This window comes from Orcinus orca, chromosome 2 (assembly GCF_937001465.1).
Source record: "Orcinus orca chromosome 2, mOrcOrc1.1, whole genome shotgun sequence".
NCBI classification, from domain to species: domain Eukaryota; kingdom Metazoa; phylum Chordata; class Mammalia; order Artiodactyla; family Delphinidae; genus Orcinus; species Orcinus orca.
Genome location: NC_064560.1, coordinates 200,304,588 through 200,327,087, shown reverse-complemented (window position 1 = coordinate 200,327,087; position 22,500 = coordinate 200,304,588). Strand labels below are relative to the sequence as shown.

Here is a 22,500-nt window from a genome sequence, read left to right as displayed (position 1 = left end):
CGTTCATTCATCCAGCATGTGCCGCCGGGGCCCCACTGGGGTTCAGCCCTGTGCCCGACGAGGGGGTGCAGCCATGACTCAGACCCCACCACGCCCCCAAGGGGCCCCATCGAGGCCAGGAGACGGGTGTGACGTGCCGGGTGGATGCAGGCCCGGGCAGCCAGGCCACCAAGCAGGGGCCCCGACACTCGCCGCCCGGAGAAGTTCCAGGCGTACGTAGGGGTTTGCGAGAGGCCCGGCTGGCTGGGAGGGGCCTCGAGGTGCCCGCGTGGCTGCCTGCGGTGGGGACACCCAGATGGGGCGGGGGCGGCAGTCAGGGAGCAGCCAGGGCCATCGGGTAGGGCGGCCTGAGCACAGCAGAGAGGGGCGGTGGGGAGGGTGGCTGTGCTGGGTGGGGACCCCCTCCAGCTCAGGGGGTCCTGAACCTTGACGTGCCCGTGGAGTGTCTGCTCGTCTACCTCCTGGAAAGGCGGTGGGGTCTCCCGCGGGGTCACCATGGCCGCTGCCAGGATTTCCCCAGCTAACATAAGCTCTGGGAAAGGGGCCAGGAGCCCACCAGAAAATGCTGCTTCCCATCAGCCCAGCCCCTGCCCCTGGCTCCCTGCCTCAGGGCCCCGAGAGCCGGGCAACTCAAGACGGAGTGGCTGGGGAGGGGGACAGAGAGGAGATGGGGGCTTGCATCCCAGCCTGCAGGAGGACCTCCTCCCGGCCAGTGCCTTCTCGCCTACAACGCTGGTCCCTGCATGGGGATGCTGTAGGGTTTGTGGGCAGAGGGAGGGTCCCCTGCTGACCCCGAAGCCCTCTGACCCCGTGGACGCATCCCTCCAACGTTCTGCAGCCCCCTCGCCCCAGGACCCTCAGAGGACTGCACGCCCAGTGAACTCAGGAGCCGCGTGAACAATGGGTGCATCTTTTATTCACAAATAAAAGCTGTAGCAAGATATTATCTACACATTTGTACAAACGTTTGGACAACCCTAGAAAACACATGACGATCAGAAAACAGAACCCGCAGTGACGGGAGCGTCCCGCTCGCCGGCGGGCTCACCCCTGGTCTACATTTGGCAAGAAGTGGCTCTGAGGACCCCTGCCCTGCTTGGGGACCCCCAGAAAGAGCCCGGCCGGAGTGACACCTTCCATAGAAAACCATAAAAACATAGACCATTTGTCTTCAAATTCCAACTGCAAATACCTCAGTTATAGGCAAAACGATATAAAAATACGAACCTAACAGAACCTTTACAAAACCCTCCCCCTCCCCCTCCCATTTTTGTGTGTGTTGGTTTGTTTTTTGCTTGTGGTTTTGGTAAGAATTCCTGCCGTGGAAGAAGGCGCCAGGTGCCTTCAGCTCAACCCTTGGGCGCCGCCCTCCCGGTGACCTCAGAACAGAGCAGGTCCTGGGGAGAGGAGGGTCGGCCATCCCCGCCTGGAAGACCCCACCGGCTCGATCTGCGCAGAGAACACACGCAGGCCGAGGTCTGGAGACCACCAAGGCGGGCTCTGCTGAGAGGAAACAGCTAGGAAAGAAAAGCAACCCTGAATCCTAACCCGGAGCCCGGCGAGCCTGGGGCTGTCTTGCTACATGGAACTGCCTGGCTGTAAAGAAGGCGCGATCAGATCAGTCGGGCCGGCGGCCCCAGCGCACCGTCTGCTGGTGTCTCGAGTCCTTAGCACCAAACGCGAAAAGGAGAGAAATCCAGTCCAAGGTTAAAGGCACTTGCGTTGCTGTCTGGGGGCGATAGTCTTCCCGTGTCCTGCTCACTCGCTCCTCCGTCCACGTGCTCGGCCGGCCCCTCCCCTGCCTCACGCTCCATCGCCTCCAAGACCCGCGGGTCCCCACTGGACCCTCCGCATCCTCGTCCCTCCAACCCCCGCCACATCCTCGCTCCGTCCCACGTCCCGTCCTCGAGCCCCCGACACCCCCACCCCTCCCCCGTGTCCCAGTGCCCAGCCTCAGACGTCCACCTCCTGCGGCCCCGGGGCAGTGGTGGCGGCGGCGACGCTGATGTCGAAGCAGGTGACCATCATGACGCGGGCCTTGCACAGGTTCACGCACTGCTCCAGGGCGGCCGTGGCGCGCTCCAGGGCCGCCAGGTACTCGGCCGACTCAGGCTCCAGCTCCGGGTCCACCTCGACTAGGGATGGACGGCAGACCGCTGGTCAGGCCGGGGTCCCCGCAAGGCCCAGGAAATGCTTCTCTCCCTCCCAGCCTCTGGGTCCCCACCTGGGACGGGGTGAAGTGGCTGGACTGGGGGCGCAGGTGGGGCGCAGAGCCTGGGGTCCTGCACCTGCGCCTCCCGGGGTGTGGGGGGATGAGCGGGGAGACTCACACTGCTCCAGCCAGCGGCCGGGCTCCACCATCAGCCGGCCCTGGGTCTCAGCCAGCTCCTCGCGGAGCGCCTCACGCTTGGCCCACACCTCCTGCAGCCGCTGCTGCCGACGCTCGGCCAGCCGCAACTTCGCACTGACGCACACCGGGCCCTGGGCGGAGGGGACGGCGGCGGGTGGGCTCAGGCACGGAGGACGGCCTGCTCCCAGGGGCTCCGTGAGCCTCGCTCCACCCCCCGGTCCCGAGCAGGCAAACAGCAGGGCCTCAAAGGCAGGCAGGGGGTAGGACCTGGGCCCCTCCTGCCCGAGGGAGCTCACGCCACGTGCTCCCAAAGCAGCCCGTGCCTGTCTGGAACCCGGGCCCAGGACGAGCGGGCACGGCGGTGGGAAGCACGCCCACACCCCGGCGTAACTCCAGGGCACGAGAGCGGTGGCCTCAGGACCCCTCCAGCCCCCCACTCGGCCCACAAGGGCCACCGGGAGATGCCAGGGGTTCAGGGGCGAGCGGGGCCTTTCCTACCTTCTCTGCATTCTGGGAGGGCTGTGGACAAGAGGGCAAGATGAGGTCAGTGGGCTGCCCTGCCACAGCCCAGGGGCCCACACTGCCCTCCCAGGACCGCCTGCCCCCGGACTGCCCCAGCCCCGACCTCGGCCGGGTCCTCCCTCGGGGGCAGGCAGTGCCGCTGCAGGCGCTCCACGTCATCAATCTCGTACACCTTGATCTCAAAGGGCTCCTTCAGCGAGCCAGCCAGGGGCAGTGGCAGGTCCACCCACTGGCCGGGGAGGCTGGGCTTGCGGCCCAGGGCAGCAGCATCGGGCAGCGGGGCCGGGATCAGCCGTCGCCGCTGCAGACCTGCAACAGAGAGCCGGGCGCTGGGTGAGCAGAGGCCGGACCCCAGCCCTCAGCCCAGGACCAAGAGGGGCACCTGGCTGCAGTTCTGACAGGCAGAGCCCACGGGGGCCCTCCCAATCCTGAAATGCTCAGCCTGCGCCGGCCGGAAACCCGGCTGCCCCTGCCTGCCCGGTGGGAGAGATGGGCTCCTGTCCCTCAGCCCCTCCCCCGCCGGCCTGGGACGGCCACACCCTCCCCACTAGACAGCAGCCTCAGGGTCACACCCGCCAGCCCTGGAGGCAGCCCTCCGACAGCCTAAGGGGCCACGCTGCTTCCTAATGGCAACCGTCTCTACCGCACCGCCTCCAGACAGGCTCCCAGGCCAGGCCCATGCTTGTGGCACCAGCCACATCTCCCAGCACACCCCTCCCTGCTCCCCACGCCGGCCTCCTGCTTTCCCAGCCCACCTTCAGCCACGGCATGCCTCCCCCGCCCTCCCGGAGGACAGCAGCCAGTGGCCAAACCCCTCAGCCACACACAGCATGAGAAACAGGCCCACACTCCCCAGGTCCCCAGAGACAGAAGGGCCAGGGGCTGGACGCAGGAACAGCACAGCAGGGGGCTCCCAGGCAGCTGGGCACCAGCCCCGCGGGGGGAACACCAGGCTTGGAGCCCCAGACCCAAGTCCTCTCCCGGCTCCCCACGCCTCAGCAGGGTGCCCCGTGTGGGCCCACCCCTGCCAGCCCGCTCTGAGGGCATGGGGACCAGCCTCAGAGGCAGCGTAGGGACCGGAGAAGGGCGCACGCTGGGTGCGTCTACAGACGGTAGGGGCTGCGCACACCTACAGCCTGAACAGCCCCAGGCACGTCTGTGAAACTGTCGAGGGCCGCCTACACTGGGATCCGCGAAGGTGGTGCCCAGCTGTCAAGTGCGGCCGGGCCCGGGCCCTGCAGGGGCTGGGCCACACCCACCTGTGGCCCTCTTCTTGGGGGACTTGAGGCTGCGGGAGCGGGCGCCCGGGGATGCGGCCCCACTGTCGCTCATTGAGTCAGGGGCCGAGGAGGCGCTGCCGGTGGCCTCGCTGTCGCGCATCATGCTCTCGTAGCCGCTGCTGCCGCCGCTGTGGTAGAAGAGGGCCGTGCGGCCCATGGCGGGCGGCAGCTCCCCGCTCAGCACGCTGCTGTTGTCGCTGCCGTGGCCGCTGCTGTAGCGCTGCGGCCGCCGCGGGGCCGTCACCTTGCTGTACGGGGAGGGCAGCACCGGGCCCGCGGGCGGCCGCTCCTCGGACACGTTCACACCGCTGTCGTTGCCGCTGTCCGAGTCAGCCGAGCCCCACAAGGGGCCACTTCGGTCGTGGCCTCCGCCGGCTGCCAGCTCATTGACACGGCTGTGGGCGGCCCGGAGTGCCTGCTTGGTGCCCATGATGGTGCCCCGGCTGGCCTTGGCCCCAACGCAAGGCACCGCTCGCGGGGCGACCCTGGGGCCCGTCACTGGGCCCCCAGGGGTCCTGCCCGCCACAGGGGCCAGCGGCTTCACCGAAGCACCCAGAGCCCTGGACCCGCCTGCCGCCGGGCTGCGGCCCTTGCCCCCGCTGGTGGGGGGCTTGGGGGCCCCCACGCCCTTGGCCGGGCTGCTCCTACAGGCAGGAGCGGGCCCAGGCGTGGGGCTGGCAGGCGGCACACCCAACCTGGGCATGGCCCGGGCCGGCCTCCCGGGGCCTTCCCTGGCCTTGCTGCTGCCGTGCGCCAGGCCCTCCTCGCACCGCTCCAGAGACCCGTGAGCGGCAGGACGGCACCCTGCCTCTGCCTTGCCAGCCCGGGCCTTCAGGCTGGATGTGGCCCTGGGGATGGAGTGGTCGGCCCGGCCGCCAGGCCTGGCCTCCCCCTCCCCTCGGAGGCAGGTGGCAGCCCCGGCCCAAGCCAGGCTCCCGGCCTGGGGAGGGGCCGGCGCCGGGCTGTTCTTGTGCTCCAGGCTGGACTTGCGCACCGGCGGGGCCGGGGGGGCCGCCCCCCCGCCAGGCCGCGGGCAGAGGTCCCCTTTGGAGGTCACGCTCTTCTTGCCGCTGGACGTGGCCTTTGGGCTGCCCAGGCAGGCCGCTGCCTCGGCCGAGGCACCCCCGAACGATGTGGAGGGCGTGGCCACACCCAGCGTGGTGGCTCCCCTCCGCAGCGGTGGGATCTGAGCCACGGCCTCTGGCCTGTGCGCTGCCCTGCCCACCTCACAGCCGTCCACCACCCTCCGGGCACAAGCCAGCATCGGGGCCAGGCCGGGGGCCCTGCTGGCAGAGGCCAGGGGCAGCAGGCCACATTCGTCCGCCCGGAGAAGCCAAGGGTCCTCGAAGAGGCCTCCGGGGCCAGGCGGGCCCGGGGCCAGGCGGGGGCAGCCCACACGACCGGCCGCTGAGGTAGTCCTCGGTCTGCGGGGAAGGCTGGAGTGGATGGTTGGTGCTGGGGCGGCCCGCCGTGGGGACGCGGCGTGGGGCTCCCGGCCAGGTCGGCTGGCAGCTGCCGTGGCCTCGTCTGTGGGACGAGGACTCTGGGCGGGGCCGGGACTGTCCGGTCTGTCCTGCTCTGAGAACTGAAAGCTGCTGCCCTCCAAGGAGCCATCCAGGATCGGGGAGCCCAGAGGCTCAGGCCCCGCTGGCGAGCCGGGGCTGAAGGGGTCTGGGCTGGCCCGCAAGGGAGGCCGCGGGGCGGGGCCGAGGCTGTCGGCCGTGCACACGCTGACCTCGCTGAGCCACGAGCTGACGGAGGAGCCGTGGCTGCCGCCAGCCTCGGCCGCCCCGTCCGGGGCCCCACCGGGCGCCTGCGAGGTGTACGCGTCGAACTCGTCGTTAATGCTGCTGATGATGCTGACGGGCCTCGAACCCGAGGCCAGGGCCTGCAGGGAGCAGTCGCTGCTGAGGCTGGCCAGGCTGGAGGGGCGCCCGGGGCCGGCCAGCCCCCCCAGGGACAGCTCCTCCACCAGTGTGAACACCAGCTCGTCCTCGCCGTTGAGCTCCACGGGCTGCTGCAAGGTCACCGTGGTGGTCAGCAGGCCCCGCTCCAGACACTGGCCGCGTGCGGAGGGGCGGGGGCAGCCCTCCTGCCCGCTCATGCCCACGGGGGGTGTCCGTACCACACCCACACCGTCGGCTCCCCCAGGCTCCTCTGGGGCCCCGCCAGCTTCCAGCTGCCGAGGCAGTGGGGGGGCCGGGCTGGGCAGCGGCCTCCTGCCTCTGCCCCCCGTGGCCTTATCCGGCACAGGCAGCTCGGGTCTGGCACTGCCGTCCTCTCTCTGGTCACCACCAGCCTTGGAGGGCTCTGGGGCACCGGTATCTGGGCCGGGGCTGCCGCGAGGCGTGCTGGCGGCCAGTGGGGAGCCCACGGCTTTCCTGGGGGCCGCGGCCTCGGGCAGCGAGGGCTTCCTGCCCCCGCGGGCCGGGCTAGCCTGGGCTCCGCTGGTGCCACCCAGGCCTCCTGGGGGGCCCTCGCTGCCGTGGATGCACTCCAGCCGCTCCTGCAGCTCCGCGAAGGTGCTGCAACGGAAGTGGTCAGCGTCACGCGGGCCCCGGAAGGGCTGGCGGCGGCTCAGTGCGGGGATGATGGGCACAAAGTCGGGGGGGCCTTCGCTGTCCGTGAGCTCGCGGTCCGACAGCGCCGCCCCCCCCGGCCCCACGTAGATGACGGTGTCGCAGGACTGCTCGCTGCTGGATGAGTAGTCGGGGTCGCCGGGCGAGCTGGGGGCCAGGCGGTCGGGGTCTGGGGCTGCAGAGCGCGGGTGGAAGGGTCGCAGGTGCGGGGGGCGGCGGGCACGGCCTTCCTCACAGGAGCTGTCCCCACCCGAGGAGCTGGACGCGTACTGGGAACAGAGCAGGCTCACCTGAGCGGCCTCCCCGCCTGCCCCCCCTTCCCCCGCACCCCAGCCGCACACACCACGCTCCAGTGAAGGAAGTGACAGCGCAGCCACCAACCGTGTCCCATCAAGCACTGGACCGGCATGAGAGGTCTCAGGCCGCGAACGTAACCGGACCTCCTCAGCCACTTCCAAGGAAGCGCTAAGCCGAGTCACAGGGGGGTGAGAACACGTGCCCTCAGCACATGGCGCGTAAGTGCAAACCCCGGAGTCAGACCCAGCGCACCCCGGGGCGCCCCTAACTCCACCCTCCGGCCCGACGGAGGGCTGCCTGGGGCGTGCCCTGCTGGACCAGGCCTGGGAGGGGTACAGGCCACGGAAATCCCACCAGGCTGCCCTGAGCACACACCTACCCCTGGGCCAGGCAGATAGAGGCCAGACAACCACAGCCCCCAGCGCGAGCAGGTCCGGTTCTGCTTGGGGCGACCTCGAGCCTGGGCCCCGCCGCCTCTGGGCAAGGCCGTGTGGGCACAGCCCTGTGACCCCACCATGCAGGCAGGGGCCCTGGGGAGAGGGAGGGGCAGGCGGGAGGCGGAGCCAACCTTGACCTTCTTCCTGCGCAGGCGGTGGAGGTGGGCGGCCAGCTGCACGGTGCTGAGCGTCTCGGCGTGGCGGGCGGGCGCATCGGAGACGTGGGCGATCATGGTGGTGCGGCAGCTGGCGGTGGCCAGGGTCTCCCGCAGCAGCATGGTGAGCCTGTGCTCCCTGGGGGCCGGGGAGGGGCGGGGGGCAGGGGCTGAGGGCCCAGGAGGGATGCCGGGTGGGAGGCTGGGCGCGTGGGCTGCCGCAGGGCCTCTCGCTGGACCAGGGCCAGGCCTGGAGCCTCGGGGTCAGGGCTGACGCCCACCTCTGTTCCCCACGCCCTGGGCGCCAGGACCCCCCCACCCAGCCCTCGGGCAGCAAGGCCCGTCAGGTGATGGAGGAGCAAAGAACTGAGGGGCTCAGGGACCACAGACAAGCTGGACACGCCTGACGTGGGCTGGGCTGGGCTGGGTCCCCAGGGCCCCGGCCAGGAGCCCACCACTCACCTGTAGGGCACGTGCTTGGCTCCACTGACCAGGGCCAAGATGACGCTGCCCAAAGCCGACAAGGACAGATGTGGCGGGCCCCCGGGGGCCTCCCCACCCCTGCCAGGTGCCCCCTCACAGCTGCCGAAGTCGATGAGGTGCAGGCGGCTGCGGCCTCCAGACACTGAAACCACAGGGCAGGAGGGTGAAGGCTCGGCCGCAGGGCACCCAGACTCTGCCCCGCAGCCCACACCCGGGACAGTCCTGCCGAGAGGGAGGGCGGCCGGACCCACACCACGCAGGCGCCACGGCCACCTACTTCCGCCCCTGCCGCACTTCTCCACACGGTACTGGTACACGTGCAGCGTGAAGAGCATGTGCGAGCCGCCCAGGGCGTCCTCGCCACCGCCGGCCTGGCTGGCACTGCGCGCAGCCAGTGCCGCGTCCAGGTAGAAGGCCGCCTTCTCAGCCGTGGGCGCCCGCAGCTCGCTCTGGTTCTGGAGCTGCAGACAGAGGGACAGCGGGGATGGCGCCTGAGTGGCTCGGGGCCGAGCCGCCACCCCCACGCGGCCCCCAAGCCCGCGACCCTGCTCCCCGCGCGGCGGCCTCGGCGTACCTGTGCCCCGCAGACGGGGTCCTCCCGCAGGTACACCCCCGGGGACTGGGCGTCCTGCAGGCTGCTGGAGGCCACCTCGGCCAGCAGGTCCCGCAGGCTCTGGTCCCGGCCGCACACCTCCACGGCCGAGACGCGGACGGAGAAGCGGGCGCCCACCCTCTCCTTGCGCTCGTCAATGAGTCTGAAGAGCCAGGAGATGGCGCAGGGCGCGATGCCCAGGCTCTGGGGCGAGCTGTCCTTCCCGATCATGGTGTACGACTTGCCTGGGGCCAGCGTGACAAGCCCTCAGAGCCCAGCAGACCCGGCAGCTGCTTCCCTGGCCCCGCCCGGGGCCCTCAGGCCAACCTGGGGCCGCTGAGACCCCGGGGGCCTCTTCCGACCCACTCCACGGCTCTACCTTCTAGGGCTACAGGGTTTCAGCTTCCTCTCCACAGCCCCCCGCCCCAGGTGCCCACCTGCTGCCCATATGGGATATGCCCACCCCCCACCCCACCCAGAAATGGCGCCCAGCGACTGCAGAGAGGGGATGGTAAGGGGCATTTACCAAGGCTCACGTGGCCAAAGGAGAAAATGCAGCCATCGGCCCCACTGACCACCGACTGAAGCACGTCGGCCACTGTCCCCGAGCAGACCTCGGCCTGGGGGAGAGGCACAGAGTCAGGCAGCCACCGGCCTCCCGCCACTTCTGTCTCATCACGTACAGACACTGAGTCCACGAGGTGGCCGGGAGGGCGCCCAAGACCAAGGACACAAAAATCGCCATGTGGACACAAGACACACACGGACCGGACATGGACACACACACACTCACAGCATGAACCAGCCAGACACAGCTGACAGGCACACGCAGTGTGCACGCACACACACAGAAGTCACAGTGCCCTTGCGGCCACGCCGGGCACACACCATGCTGCACGCACGCACGGCACACACGGGACACGTGGAGGAGCATCTCTGGGAAACAAAGCACCACTCGGAAAGCTTCCATGCGGCATGGGCTCTGAAAAACTTGGCCTGAGAACCAGGCCAGGAGCTGGGTGGACACACCACGAGGGCTGGGAGGCCAGCGAGGAAGGGGAAACACAGCCGGCCTCCCCACCCCCCCCCCACCCCCGCCCACCCCCGCCCAGCCCCGGCTCTGCACGAGAAGGCCCCACCCCCACCCGAGGCCGCCACTGTCACCCTCACCTGCTCCGAGTCCTGGGGGAAGACGGCATCGAAGGCAAACATCTTGGGAACGGCAGCCGTGGTGGCGTGTCGGGGGCCCGCACAGCCTGGGGGCCCCGTGGCCGGGTCATAGAGGGTCACCTGCTTCTTCCTCGGGTCCACCTTCAGGAAGGACGAGGACTCGGCCAAGCGCTGGGCCCCCTGCGCAGGCCAGATCCGCAGCATGACCTTCACCTGGGGAGGTGGGCAGGGCGGGCATCTGAGCAGCTGCTAAGTACACGGCAGGAGGGGCTTCACGCGAGTCAGGACAGTGGGCCAGGCCCCGGCGTGGGGTCCCCGCCGCAGGAACGCGGCGCCGGCACCCCAGCTCCAGGCCAGAGCGCCTCCCACATGAGGTCAGCCATGCAGGGAGAAAACGAGGGCCAGCGAGAGGAGAGGCTGGCCGGGAACAGAGCGCGTCAGCACAGCGCGGGGGGCACAGGGCGGAGGGAGGGCAGGACAGAGGGAGCAGACTCCAGCTGCCCCAGCGAGCAGAGAGACAGAAGGACGAGGACGGGACCCAGAGCGCACCCCACCTCGATCTGGGGCTCCTCCGCACCCTCTCGATGACTCCGAGGCAGAGCCAGCACCAAGGGAGCTGAACCCAAAGGCAGGCCTCTGAGAGCAGGGTCACCCCACACAGGCCCACCCCAGGCCCGCCAGCTCCCCGCTGGACCAGCCGCCATGGCGACCCACCCCCGGGCCCACACAGGCTTCAGAAGGGGGAGGGAACACACTCAGAGAGGTCGACCGTCTCACCCGTGTCACACAGCCTGCCAGGGGGTCTCCTGCAATCCCAAACCCCAAATCTGAGGGCGGAGAGAGAGGGGCAAGCAGATCGGGGCGGCAAGACCCGGCCCAACCAGACAGGAAGGCACAGGCCCCGGCCCCGCCCACAGGGTCCCCTCAGAGCCCCACGCACGCTCCTCCGAAGGCGTGTCCTCCACCCCTGATGCGGAGGACAGGGGCTGCCTCACAGCCGGGGCCTCCCCACAGCCCCCAGCTCCCGACCTCGGGCTCCACGCACAGCAAGGTGCAGCCCCGAGGAAAGACAGCCGTGCGCCGCGGCCAGGCAGGCGAGGGGCGCGCGGGCCGCACGAGCAGCTGCCTCCCTGCTGAGCGGAGGGACAAGTGCCCCACACCCCGGCCCCCCACGTGTCTGTCCAGCCTCACCTCCTCCAGGGAGCCCTTCCTCCCAGCTCCCAGCCCCAAGCCAGAGGCCTTCAGAGCCCTGGGCACATCCTCCCGTGTCTGCACCTCAGGCGGTGGGTGGGCAGGAGTGTGTGGAGTGAAGGACGGACAAACACGCGGAGGGGGACGGGCCTGACGCCTGCGGTGCCCTCGGGGAGAAACGGGATCTGGTGCTTCTGACCCCAGAGCCGCTCGGAACCCCAAGGACACCTGGGGAGACTCAAACCCCTCGGACACCTGTGGCAGGACTCCGGGTCAGCAGGACACCAGAGGCAATCCCACTGGCACAGAACCCAGAAGGAAGAGGGCGGGATGATCCCAGAGGAGACGGGAATCCTGAATCCCCAGGCCAGGGGAGATGGTGGAGAGACAAAGGCTGGGGTGGGGGCCCGGGGTGGGGACAGAGCAGAGCTGGACAGGGCTCGGCTCAGCTCAGGGCCCAACAGGCCACCAGGCAGCCTCTGCCACTGTGAGTCCCCCGAACACAAAAGCAGATACAAGGCTTGCCCGTGCTCCCTACCCACGTTCATGCCAGCTCCTGGGGCTGGACTACCAGCCCCAAGGCCCTCAAGGGAACAGAAAGCTCAGAGGGGAGGGAAGCCAGGAACCAAGATGCAGGAGCCCAGAACAAGTGACACTGCAAACACCCCCAAACCCGCGTGGAGAACAAACACCCTGGGCCGCGCATCTTGGGTGTGGCCAAGGGGGGCTGAGTGCTGACAGGGCAAGCCACCCTGGGGGGGGCCCCTCCCAGGAGAAGGCACCAGACTCCGGTTTCCGCTGGAGGACACCGCCCTCCGCTCTCCGGTGAAATTTCCGATTTCTTCAGTACAGTGTAAATCAAATTACCAGCCTCATCTCAGAGCCAATATTTTTCACGGGTTTAATTGTAACTGACAGATACATAACTCCGGCGAAATTGGTTTACCGTGGGTAGTTCGCACGAGGCACCATCTCCGTCCCTTCGGCATGTGGCAAATTGACATGCAAACTCGCGCCGCCGTAAGGAGAGGGGGTCCTCCGGGGAGACGCGGAAAGACATACTTTTCTATTGAGCTCCTCCGAACCTGGGCTCCATTAGCCGAGAATCGATTCTCTTATTCCCCGATGACATGAACAAAACTATTTCATTTCCAAACGCCACTGCCAAGCAGATGAAAACGTGCATTTCCCAGTAATTTTGGGCAATTTTTTTTCAGCGTGAACTCCTGGCCGCTTCAGGAGCCAAATGGGTTCTGCGGATTGGAGAGCGTTCCCGGCGGGGAGGGGACATCGCGTGCGCCAGCCCCACGCCACGCGCCACCGTCCCAGCTAAATGCCTGGGTCACTGTCTGCGAGAATCCTTTCATTACCGCGGGGAAATGACAGGGTCTTTGCGCCACACAAGCACGTCTCCCCCCTAAATGTTCAGATATTGCAGAGCCCCGCTGAATAGCAGCTAGGTAGGGAAAAAATACATTTTGCATAAAAAGGGGCTTCCACTCCTGAGAGACGGCCCAGGCAGCCCTGGGGGGAGGGGCTGTCTTCTTTAATACCGCACGATGATGAATTACCTTAAGTGGTACATTAATGTCAGGAATCGAGTGTAATCTAACTTTCTTTCCTCTGACAATATTAAATGCCTTTCAGGAGGCATTTCTAACTATGTGCTCTTCATGCAAATAACATCCAGGGAGCTGGGGAGGGGGCTCTGGGGGCACGGTGAGAGGACCAGGACGGGCGGCCACAGGCTCCCTGCCGCAGGGGACCAGGGCACAGCGGTGGTCTGCCGGAGAGAGGGGAGGAGCCCCTGCCCTGGAATACTTGGGTGGGGGGCCTGGCCCCAGGGGGACGGGGAGGCCTGCTGGAGCCCCAAGTAACACGGCGGCGGTAAGAAAGCAGGGTCCGCACCACGAGCCCCCCCAACCCTCCAGCCACCCAGCACCCACCCCAGACGGGCCGAGTGACCAGGCCCAGAGCTGCTTAGAGCCCCCTCCCCACGACCAGCTCGCGGTGTCCTCCCTCTGGCCCCGGCACTCCCACCGCCCAAGCAGGGCCCAGATTCCCCACTTCAGCAAGCTCCCGGGGGACACGTCTACCTCCGTCTCAGGGCGTGGTGGTGATGGGGTGAGGGAAGGCTTCCTGGACGTCCGGACACGGGGACTGACCTCCGGGAGGCCGAGCACAGAGGCTACAGCAGGAGGGCCAGGGGGAGGGTGGGGTGGGGGCCTGGGGAGCAGCTCGGGCCCGGGCAGGGTGACCCCTGCAGATGCATCAGACCCCTCTGCAGACCCGTCACTAGGAGCAGAAGCCCCCTGGGGCGTGTCCTAGGCGGCAGGACAGACTGAGTCCAGGGGTGCGTGGAACCCACCCCCCCAGCTCTGCAGGGGTTGGGCCTCTGGGCACTGGAAAGGCCGGACCCAGTGCCCGGTGGGCAGCCGCCACTCTCGGGGAGGGGCAGAGCGGGCAGAAGGCCAGGGAAACGCGATGGGGTGCATGCTCAGGGTTGGGGTCCTGTCCTCACCCCAGAGCCGTGTGGCCCTGGTGACAGGCCCCACCCCGCTGTGCCTCCAGAGGCACAGAATCCCCCACTAATGCACGCAGAGCCGCACAGGCAGCCCCGACCCAGACTGGGGGGCCGTCATGGGCAGCCCAGATGGGACCAGGAGAGAACTGGTCCCAGCCAAAGGCCACAGGAGCCAGGAGCAGCCAGCCTGCGACCGGGCGAGGCCTTCTCCACTCGGGGCCTGCGTCCCCACCTGAAGCCAAAGGCCACAGGAGCCAGGGGGCAGCCAGCCTGCGACCGGGCGAGGCCTTCTCCACTCCGGGCCTGCGCCCCCACCTGAAGCTGGGACGTCCTGACTCAACTGCTCCCCCACTTCTCAGGTCAGGCTGCGGCTGGGCTTTGCCGGGACTCTGGATAGCTGAGGGGTCCCACCCCTGCCCCCCGGACCCCCTGAGGGCAGCACACCAACAAAGACGAGGCAAGGGGGCTCTTGGGGCCAGACCCCACCCCTGAGTCCGGGAAGCCCTGGCCGTCCCGCCCCACACTGAGACCAGCCCGTGCCCCCTGGAGGCCCACCACAGTCTGCCAGGCTCCCTGCCACCACCTGGAGCCGTCACGGTGGGCCTGGGCCTCCGTCGCCCCATCTGTACACTCACCAGCCTGGTCCAGCCCAGGAGAAGGAAGCATCCCCTCCACCTCCCGCACCCCATCCCGCAGCTGCCCAGACACCCCAGCCTCGTGCCACCCCCCCGGGTCACCCCCAGTCAGGGCAGGGCCTACCTTTCCAGCACTGCTGGGGTTGTGCTTGGCCTTGGAGGCGGCCCTGAGCAGGCAGGGGGGCGCGGGCGGCGGCCACAGCTGCAGGGCCCCACTGAAGTCCGTGGGGTAGGGGGCGGCTCCGCGGGCGGCGGGGGCCGGCGGCGGGCGGGGCTTCTTGCGCCTGGAGGCCAGGCTGAGCTTCTGGGCAGCCCTGGGGAGGGGAGGGGCGGAGAGGGCAGGGGCGGGTGGCGTGGGGAGGGGGGGAAGGGAGGAGAGGCGGGGCGGGTCCTCAGAGCGGTCCTGCCACCCGCCCCACCCTAAATGCGGCTACACGGCCACAGGTCATCCCCCCCAGCCAAGCAGGGGCCCGCGGGGCTGGGGCCACCATGCCAGTACAGGCCAGGCGACAGAGGCCCCAGGCAGACACGGGACCCCGGCCCCCCTCCACGCCCCGCACTGAGGGCATCCCCTTCCCCCCACCCTCTGCCGCCCCAAGTCCCCAACTCAGCAGCTGGGGCGGGACGGCACATGCTGGGGTCAGCCACTCACAGGCTGTGTGACCCACACGTGGTGACTTAGCCTCTCTGTGCCTCGATTTCCCCATCTCTAACATGGGATGACATGACCACCAGAGGCCCTCGTGTATAGCCCTGAGGAGCGAACGCATTCAAGGCACCCAGCACAGGTGACACAGATGGGCCTGGGTCCAGGCGGCCCTGGTTCCAGATGGCCCAGGCCTCCGTCAGCCCCCCCACCCCGCCCGCCTTCCCGGCGAAAGGGGCTGGAGGTCAGAGTAGGGCCAACTCAGGGCTGAAAGAAGCTGCCCACCAGGCCTGCAGGCAGCCCCCCGCCGCCCCGCCCAGCTGCCCCTCTCCCGGTCCTGCTGCGCCCGCCCTCCTTCTCCCAAAGCCCCCAGGCCCCTGAGTCTCACCTGTGCCCCTCAAAGGGGCCCGACAGGAGGGCCTGCGCCCTCTGCGCACACGGCCCCCAGCCCGCCTCCCACTCGGAGCAGCGACCGCTGTTTTGCTTAACTCCTCTCATCTTTCACAGGAGCTGTCTTTTAAGAGACCCCAGGGACGGCCTTCCTCCTAGCGAGGTGTCATCAAGGAAAATAAAAGTAATCTACGGTGCGGGGCGGACCCTTCCTAACTCAGTGGGGCGGCCGGCGCACGCCTGGCGGGGGCGGGGGCCTGTGAGCGGAACCCACGAGCTGCCCGGACAACTCGGGCCGGGGCCCTCAGCCGGAGACGCGGCCCCGACTCCTGCCTGAGCGCATGTGCCCTAAACCCAAAACCGCCTGAACAGAAGTCCCCAAGACGTGGGGGAAGGGCAGCACAGGGACTGCCCGGCACCGGCCTGTCCTGGGAGGCACCGGCTGGGCCCTCGAGGAGACTGGACAGGTCAGCAGACCACCACGGCCGAGGTGTGTCCCCCGCTCCCGTCACAGCTGGCTCCCTGCTCCCCCCTAGGTCAGGCAGGGCCACCCAGGGTCCCCGAGGCTGGGGTGGGGCCACCCTGAACCCCCCAAGGCTCAAGGGGACGTGAAGGCCAGGAGGACGGGTAAGGCGCTGGGGGAGACAGGACATCAGGCTGCAGAGGCCACACCAGAAGGCAGTGCTTTGCCTGCTGCTCAAGGCCACAGACGGCTCTGCACCCTCTGTGACCCTCTCAGGAACCAGGGTGTCCGGCACAGACCTCAGCCCCCTCCGTCACCCTCAGGTCCCAGCAGCAGAGCACAGGGAGGTGTCCTTCCCCGCTGGACACGCCCAGGTCTCGCCTGGACAGAGGCTGGGCCCGGAGCCATCTGAAGTCCCGCCAGCCCCACGAGGCTGGAACGGTACTGGCTGGGCGTCTCTGCCCCGTGGTCTGACCTAACTCGGGGCACCCCCTCCTCCCTCCCTGGCCCTGGGTCAGCCCCCGCGGGGCTGGGAGCTGAGAAGCTGTGCCCAGCCTGCCCAGCCCTCCAGGTCTCTGTTCTTACAGGCTTGCCTCACCGGGCATGACTCAGAGACCTCGGGACAGCACTGTCTCCTGTGATGAAATCCAGCTCCCTTCAAAACCGGGACAAGCCCATCAGCCACTGAGCAACTGCACCTCAGCTCACACGGTCTGGGGGTGGTCTCGGGAGGGTCCCAGCCTTCTGGGTGCACAGACCTGGTTTCCAGGCAGTGAGGGTGGGGGAGGAAGTGATGCCAGGCTTCACAGAGGCTAAGAGAACACACAGGCACCACACTCAGGACCCTGAACACCCACTGCATTGTTGGGGAGCAGGGTTGGGGTGCGGGGTGCTCAAGGCAGAACCTGCAGGGGGCGGGTGGGCACGTCTGAGTGGTCTGGCTCTAGAGAGGAGACTTGGAAAAGCAGGAACTTCACCTGCACGCACAGCTCTCCTCGTCCTCAGAGGACACCTCCCCCGGGAAGCCTTCCCTGATGCCCCCACACTGGGCTTCCCCAAACCCTGTGCCTGCTGCTACCACGGGAACCATTCCACGCCCTGAGCCACAAGTTCACACGGCTGTGTCCCATCAGGTGGGGGCTCTGGAGGGCAGGGGTTTGCCAAGCCCAGGCCTAGAACACAGGGAAGCTCAGGATGGGGCCCGGAGGGAGGGAAGGAGGGAGGGAGTGAACTCATGAATGAGGGAGGGACCGAGCTCCTCCAACCTCCCTCTGAGCCCCCAGCCCTCTCACCTAATCCCACAGGCCTTTCCCCAGGCTCACTGGCCCGGGTCATTAATTCACATAAACAGAAAAGAAAATATTTGCCTTTTTACAAAGAAAAATTGCCTCTTCCAAACAAGAAGGTAATTTCACAGGCAGTTGGCCTTGACGGTGAGGTCCTTAATCACCCTGAGAAGACACACGGGCCTGTCTGGATGTGTGTGGGGGTCAGTTACGGCCAACCCAGGGCTTCCTGCCTGGGCCGCCTGGAGGCCGGCGGACCAAGCCACATGCCACATGCCACGCCCCACGCCTGCATCCCCCCTCAGAGCTGCCTGCTAACGGGGCCTACGCCTCCGAGGCCGAGGCCCAAGGCCCTAGCAGCCCTGACCTGGCCCGCTGCTCCCTGCCATGGCCCGCTTGCATTTTGCATATCACCTGGGAACTTCACGCTGCGGCTACGAAGCTGCCTCACGCACCCTGCCGGTGAGGGACACCTCTCCGCGGGGTCCTCCTGCCCATGCACCTCTGGGCAGCACCCGCTCTGGTTCTGGGCCTCTGCCAGGTGCCACACCTGACGTTCCGTGGCCTGGGCACCCGGGCTGACATTCCGTGGCCTGGGCACCCGGGCTGACGTGGGGAAGGGGGCTCCGCTGAGGCTGCAATGGGGCGGCGGGGGTGCCTACGAGTGCAGGGGGCTCCTGTCGCCGAAGGAACCCACCACTCGCCCTGCCCTGCACCTGCCCAGAAGACCCCCAGCAGTTCTTCCCACGCCATCTAGATTCAGGGGTCCAGGAGGTGAGCCCCCGAGAGGCCCAGAAGCGCGGGTAGGAGAGAGCGCTAACGGACGCATCTCGGGGGAGGAGAGGCTGCAGAGACAGGAAGGACGGGGACATCACACAGCGTCCCGAGGACTCGGGAAGGGGGAGTCAAGGTCACCAGAGCCTCCGGAGAAAATGTAATTACTGGCGGCCCGGCCTTTTCAGGACTCTGGTGGGGGCTGGCACGCTGAGCTCTCGGTCACAGCTGTGGCTGCAATGCCCGAGCGACCCACCCAGCCCAGCTGAGGCGTGCAGGGCGCCGGGCCTCACCCCTGTGCCCTACGCCCTGTAACAAGACCCTGGGCACCAAGCCACCCACAGAATCACCCCCACCTTGGCTTGCCCACAGCAGGGTGAGGGGCTCGGAGGTGGTCGGGAAGGCCCGCGGCTAGCATGCCCGCAGGGAGTGCTCAGGGCCGGTGGAGAACCCAGATCCTGACCCCACCCTATCCCGTCTCCACTTGGCAAACACCGGACTCCTACTCAACCCTCAAAGCCTGTGTCCTGCGACACTGCTCGGCTCCTTCAAAGGCTCCGTGCTGCTGTCAAAGGCTGACAGACCCCACCCCGACTACCAGAAACTTCCGAGGGGCAGGGCATGGGCTGGGTGTCAGCTTTGCCCCCCAGATGCCCAGTGAGGGATGCAGGTGGGAGCACGGAACACGCGCTCAGCTCGTGCCCGAGGCCCCCCGGGGTCCAGCAGCTCCTGGTCTTTGGGGACTCTGGACAAGCCCCTTTCCCCTCTGAGCCACAGCCCCACAAAGCAAAGAAGGGCACATACAGCTGAGAGCACCCCCCTCACCCCAACAGTGAAGGGTGCCACAGCCCCAAAGGGCAGAGGGTCTCGGGCCCAAATCAGGCACGAGCTGGAGACGGTGTTCCCATCAGGAACACCCACCCCATAACGTGGCCCAGGACCCTCCGGAAGCCGCTGTGACTGGGGGGATCCAACAGGCTGGAAGTAATGGCAGCCGGCAGTGTCCCCCCCACCCCACCCCCGCCCCATGCCTTGTAAACCAGCCCCCAGTGCTTGTTTCTATGGTAACTTCCCAAGGTCAGTGGAGGCAGCCTAGCTCAGCTGGAGACAAAAGGCGCACCCCTCCTGAGGGCCCTAGGCTGCTAAGGAGCCAGTGTGGCCCCCAGACCCCCGGAGCTGGTCTTCGTCCTCAGAGGGTCTCAGGCTTGAAATCCCCCAGCAAGCATGGCCTGATGGAGCGCGGCCGCTGCCCAAAGCCCAGGGGCAGAGCCTACCCGGGCCAGGACACCTCCCGAGGCCCGCTTTGCCCCTCTCGTCCCCTCCACAGGGCTCCCAGGCCCTCCAGGCAGGCCCCACCTGCCCCGTAGCCAGAGTCCCAGCCGGGCTCTCTGCACCTAGCTGGGGTGGTGAGCCCGCACAGGGCCACGATGTTGTGCTCACCAGCCTGGCGCCCCCCAACACCCCACCGTGTGCCCGCCACTGGGCCAAGCTGACGCGGCGCAGGCTCCTGGGATCAGGGGACCAGATTAGCGCCCGCAGGGGCTGCTAATGGGACAGTGACCCGTGCCGGGCCAGCCATCACCGCTCATTACCACCGGCACATCCTGCGTTCCCCACGCCACAGGGGGAAGCTCGGAACCCAAGGGCATCGCCGGGGGGCGCACAAGTGGGAGAAGGGACCCCCTGCTCCCACACACCACTCCCCCGCACCCTGCACCTTGCTGACGCAGCGCCCCGGCCTGCCAGGCCTCGTCCACGCTAACCGACGGCCCAGGACCTGGTGTCTGCGGGGCCACGCAAGGCATCCCGGGGACGCGGACGGCCCGGTCGGCCCTGCGCACTGGAGCTCGGGGCTGGGGCGGGGACCCACCTGGTTCCTGCTGCCGGTGGAGCCAGATCTGACAGCAGAGCCGTGAGGGGGTGTGCCAGCAGCCCCCCAGGAGGGGGAGCCCGGTAGGTGGGGTGTGGGTACAGCCGGCGCCCAGGACAGCCTCCTCGGTCACCCAGGGATGCTCCCCCGGGCCCGTTCCACCCCTGTGCTCCCCGACTGCAGGGACAGCTGCCCTGAGACCTGCCTCATCTGCCTCCCCTCCACGGCCACCCTCCCCCTCCCGCCGGCCCTGGCTCAGGGCCGCCCGAGGACATCCACCACCCACGGCTGAGCGTCCTCTCGCTGGGCCAGCGTCCTCTCAGGGCCTCACAGACATCAGCTCGCTGCACCTCTGAGGAAACTGAGGCACAGAGAGGTTACGTGACCTGCCCAGGGTTGCACAGCTCGGAGCGGCAGAGTTCGAACCCTGTCCTTGGCTGTACCCCACCCCCAGGGCGAGAGGCCTCCACTCACACTGCCATCGATGTGGCGCCCTGAGAGGCCGGACGGACGGAAGGACGGCTGCGAGCTCCCCTTCTGCTCGACTGCCGGCAGCGCAAGGCCACAGATCTCCCCGGGAAGGCCCGCAGGCTGCCAGGCCAGAGGCTGAGGTCCCCAGGCCCCCTCACACTGTCCGCGCCCAAGCTGCCCCCAAGCCAGGCCCCGGGCCTGCCCCAGGAGAACGTACCTGAGGAAGAAGGAGGCTGCGGCTGATGGGCCCGTGGAGGCTCCCGCTGGGATGCCTGGGGCTGGGGTGACCAGGGCCGTGGTGCAGGCCCCGCCGCGGCTCCACGTCTTCGACGCGCCATCAGGGCCCACGGACGGAGGGCCGTCCCGGACCGTGTCTGCCACCGCCACCGCGGCCACCGCTGCTTCAGCCTGGAGGGAAGCAGGGAGCCCGCATGAGGGACAGGCACCCGTCCCTCACCGGGGAGCTGGGGAAGTAGGCCCGTGCACCCCGGAGCCCAGCAAGCTCCCTGGGCCCTGCACGCATGGGACCAGCCGGCTTGGGGAGTGGCTGGAGCAGAAGCGGGCACAGACGCCCGCCCAGGGACTGGACTTTCCAGCCCCTCCCCCTTCCAGTTCCACAAACACAGTGACCACAGTGGTCAGGACCGATGGACAGGGACCACCCCCTCACCCCTGGGCCATCTGTCTGGGAGCACCCAGAGGCACGACTGAGAAGGAACCACAATAAATATTTGTCATGAGCGCTAATTGCCCCACGTGTGATAATGCATTGTCTTCCCATCACCTGAAATACTACTCTGGCATTTCCAACTCATTAGCTAAAATAAATTCCGGAAAGGGAGACAGCCTCGTAGCGAAGCACAAAGGTAATTAAGCGCGCCCCAGGACGGCGCCGGCGGACTTGAGATCCCGCCACTGTACATTACATTTACGCGCACGCGTCGGGCCCTGGACCCCCAGGCCAGACCTGGCCCTGGAGGGGGATGGACGTCGGCCACCCCAGCCCCATCCCCTTCCCCAAGGCTCCCCAGGCACCACAGCCCGGTCCCTGGGGCTTCTGGCTTCACTTGGCCCTGAGCCCTGTCCAGGGAGTCCTCTGTACCTGGATGAAAGGACAGGGGCCTGTCTGGTGAGCCTGCCTGTGAGGAAGCCAGGGGGCAGCCACACTCCAGGGGACCTAGCGTCCTCGGGGTCTCCCAAGTGACACGGCCACAAGCCACGTCAGGTGGCACTTCAGCAGAATAAGCCATCATGGGCCCCAGGAGGAACGTTCTGGCAGGAGGTCCCGCCACCTCACAGCAGCATCCCTCCTCACCACGGCAGAGGGTCTCACCCCACCCAGCCCGTGGTCAGCACCAGCTCCCAAAACCCCCCTAGGGACACAGCAAAAACATGTCTGCAAAGGAAGTTCAAAGGGAGCCCCAAACCTTAAGCTGGATGGACGCCAAGCACCCCCACCTGGCCCCCCTGCAGCACCCCCAAGGCTGCAAGGACAGGTCAGTGGCAGAGAAGGGCCAACCTGGAATAGTCAACCCTCGCCAGGCACTGTGCTAGAGCACCACACCCTGCCACCTGCCTCGCATCTGCCTATAGGGCAAGAACTTCTATGCATCCCTCAGAACCCAGTCCGGCCAGCCCTCTCCTTCTCCAGGCCACTCCCTGTGCCACTCCCTGGCCTCCCCCAGCCCTCAGACCTCCCCCAGCCCTCAGACCTCCCCCAGCTTCCCCCAGTCTACGTAGTGCTGCCAAGTCACAGAGAAACAAGGCCAGGCTCAACTACCCAGCACCATATTCTCCGATCCCCCAAGCTTGCATGAGCACCTAGTGCATGCCAGGAATCAGGAGGCCCCGGAGGGAGCCTCTCCACTTGCCCGGTCTCCTCCACATCCATGGCACCTTGCCTGGCACATAGTAGGTGTTCAATAAATCTGTCCTCCAGGAGCACAAGGCGTGGCAGGGACACGCGGAGCTCACGGCCAGGAGGTGGGCCCTGTGCCCCAGGGCAAGGGGGGGGGCTGCAGGAGCAGAGGGGCACCCGATCACAGGGAACATTCCACAAGGCGGGGTGGTCAGCCAGGCCTGGACCTGGGTAACGGGAACCGGACGCTGCTTCTCCTCCAGGCAGCTGTGGAGCTCAAGGCAAATGTGAGTGACGCGGGGCAGCCAAGGTCCCTGACAGCCTGGACGCTGCCCACTTCCCCTGCGGCCTTACACGCACATGACGTGCGATGCTCCCTCACCTCAAACATCAGTCCCTTTTCTGTCACTTCACATACGTGCTCCCCGTGAGAGATCTAAACTCCTTTGTCGAGCAGAGCGGTGGAGGACAGGACTGATGTTAAAAGCTGCGTCACCCACAGGGCCTGGCCTGGGTCTGGCTGAGCA

General features: G+C 67.6%; 1 protein-coding gene across 4 annotated transcripts in view; it reads right to left on the bottom strand.

The window, feature by feature from the left end:
• Nucleotides 1-890: 890 nt before the first annotated feature.
• The window catches only part of KIF26A (kinesin family member 26A), a 41,946-nt gene continuing 20,336 nt past the window's right edge, over nucleotides 891-22,500 (bottom strand). For all 4 annotated transcript variants that reach the window (XM_049705837.1, XM_033421375.2, XM_049705836.1 and 1 more), the window contains 13 exons: nucleotides 20,333-20,523; nucleotides 14,340-14,529; nucleotides 9,866-10,078; nucleotides 9,222-9,315; nucleotides 8,678-8,940; nucleotides 8,381-8,564; nucleotides 8,083-8,245; nucleotides 7,597-7,759; nucleotides 4,132-7,000; nucleotides 2,976-3,181; nucleotides 2,849-2,869; nucleotides 2,331-2,481; nucleotides 891-2,135 (listed from right to left, as the gene is read on the bottom strand). In XM_049705837.1, coding sequence (XP_049561794.1) covers nucleotides 1,954-2,135; nucleotides 2,331-2,481; nucleotides 2,849-2,869; nucleotides 2,976-3,181; nucleotides 4,132-7,000; nucleotides 7,597-7,759; nucleotides 8,083-8,245; nucleotides 8,381-8,564; nucleotides 8,678-8,940; nucleotides 9,222-9,315; nucleotides 9,866-10,078; nucleotides 14,340-14,529; nucleotides 20,333-20,523 — 4,890 coding nt within the window. In that variant the 3' untranslated portion in view covers nucleotides 891-1,953. The remainder of the gene's footprint in view (nucleotides 2,136-2,330; nucleotides 2,482-2,848; nucleotides 2,870-2,975; nucleotides 3,182-4,131; nucleotides 7,001-7,596; nucleotides 7,760-8,082; nucleotides 8,246-8,380; nucleotides 8,565-8,677; nucleotides 8,941-9,221; nucleotides 9,316-9,865; nucleotides 10,079-14,339; nucleotides 14,530-20,332; nucleotides 20,524-22,500) is intronic.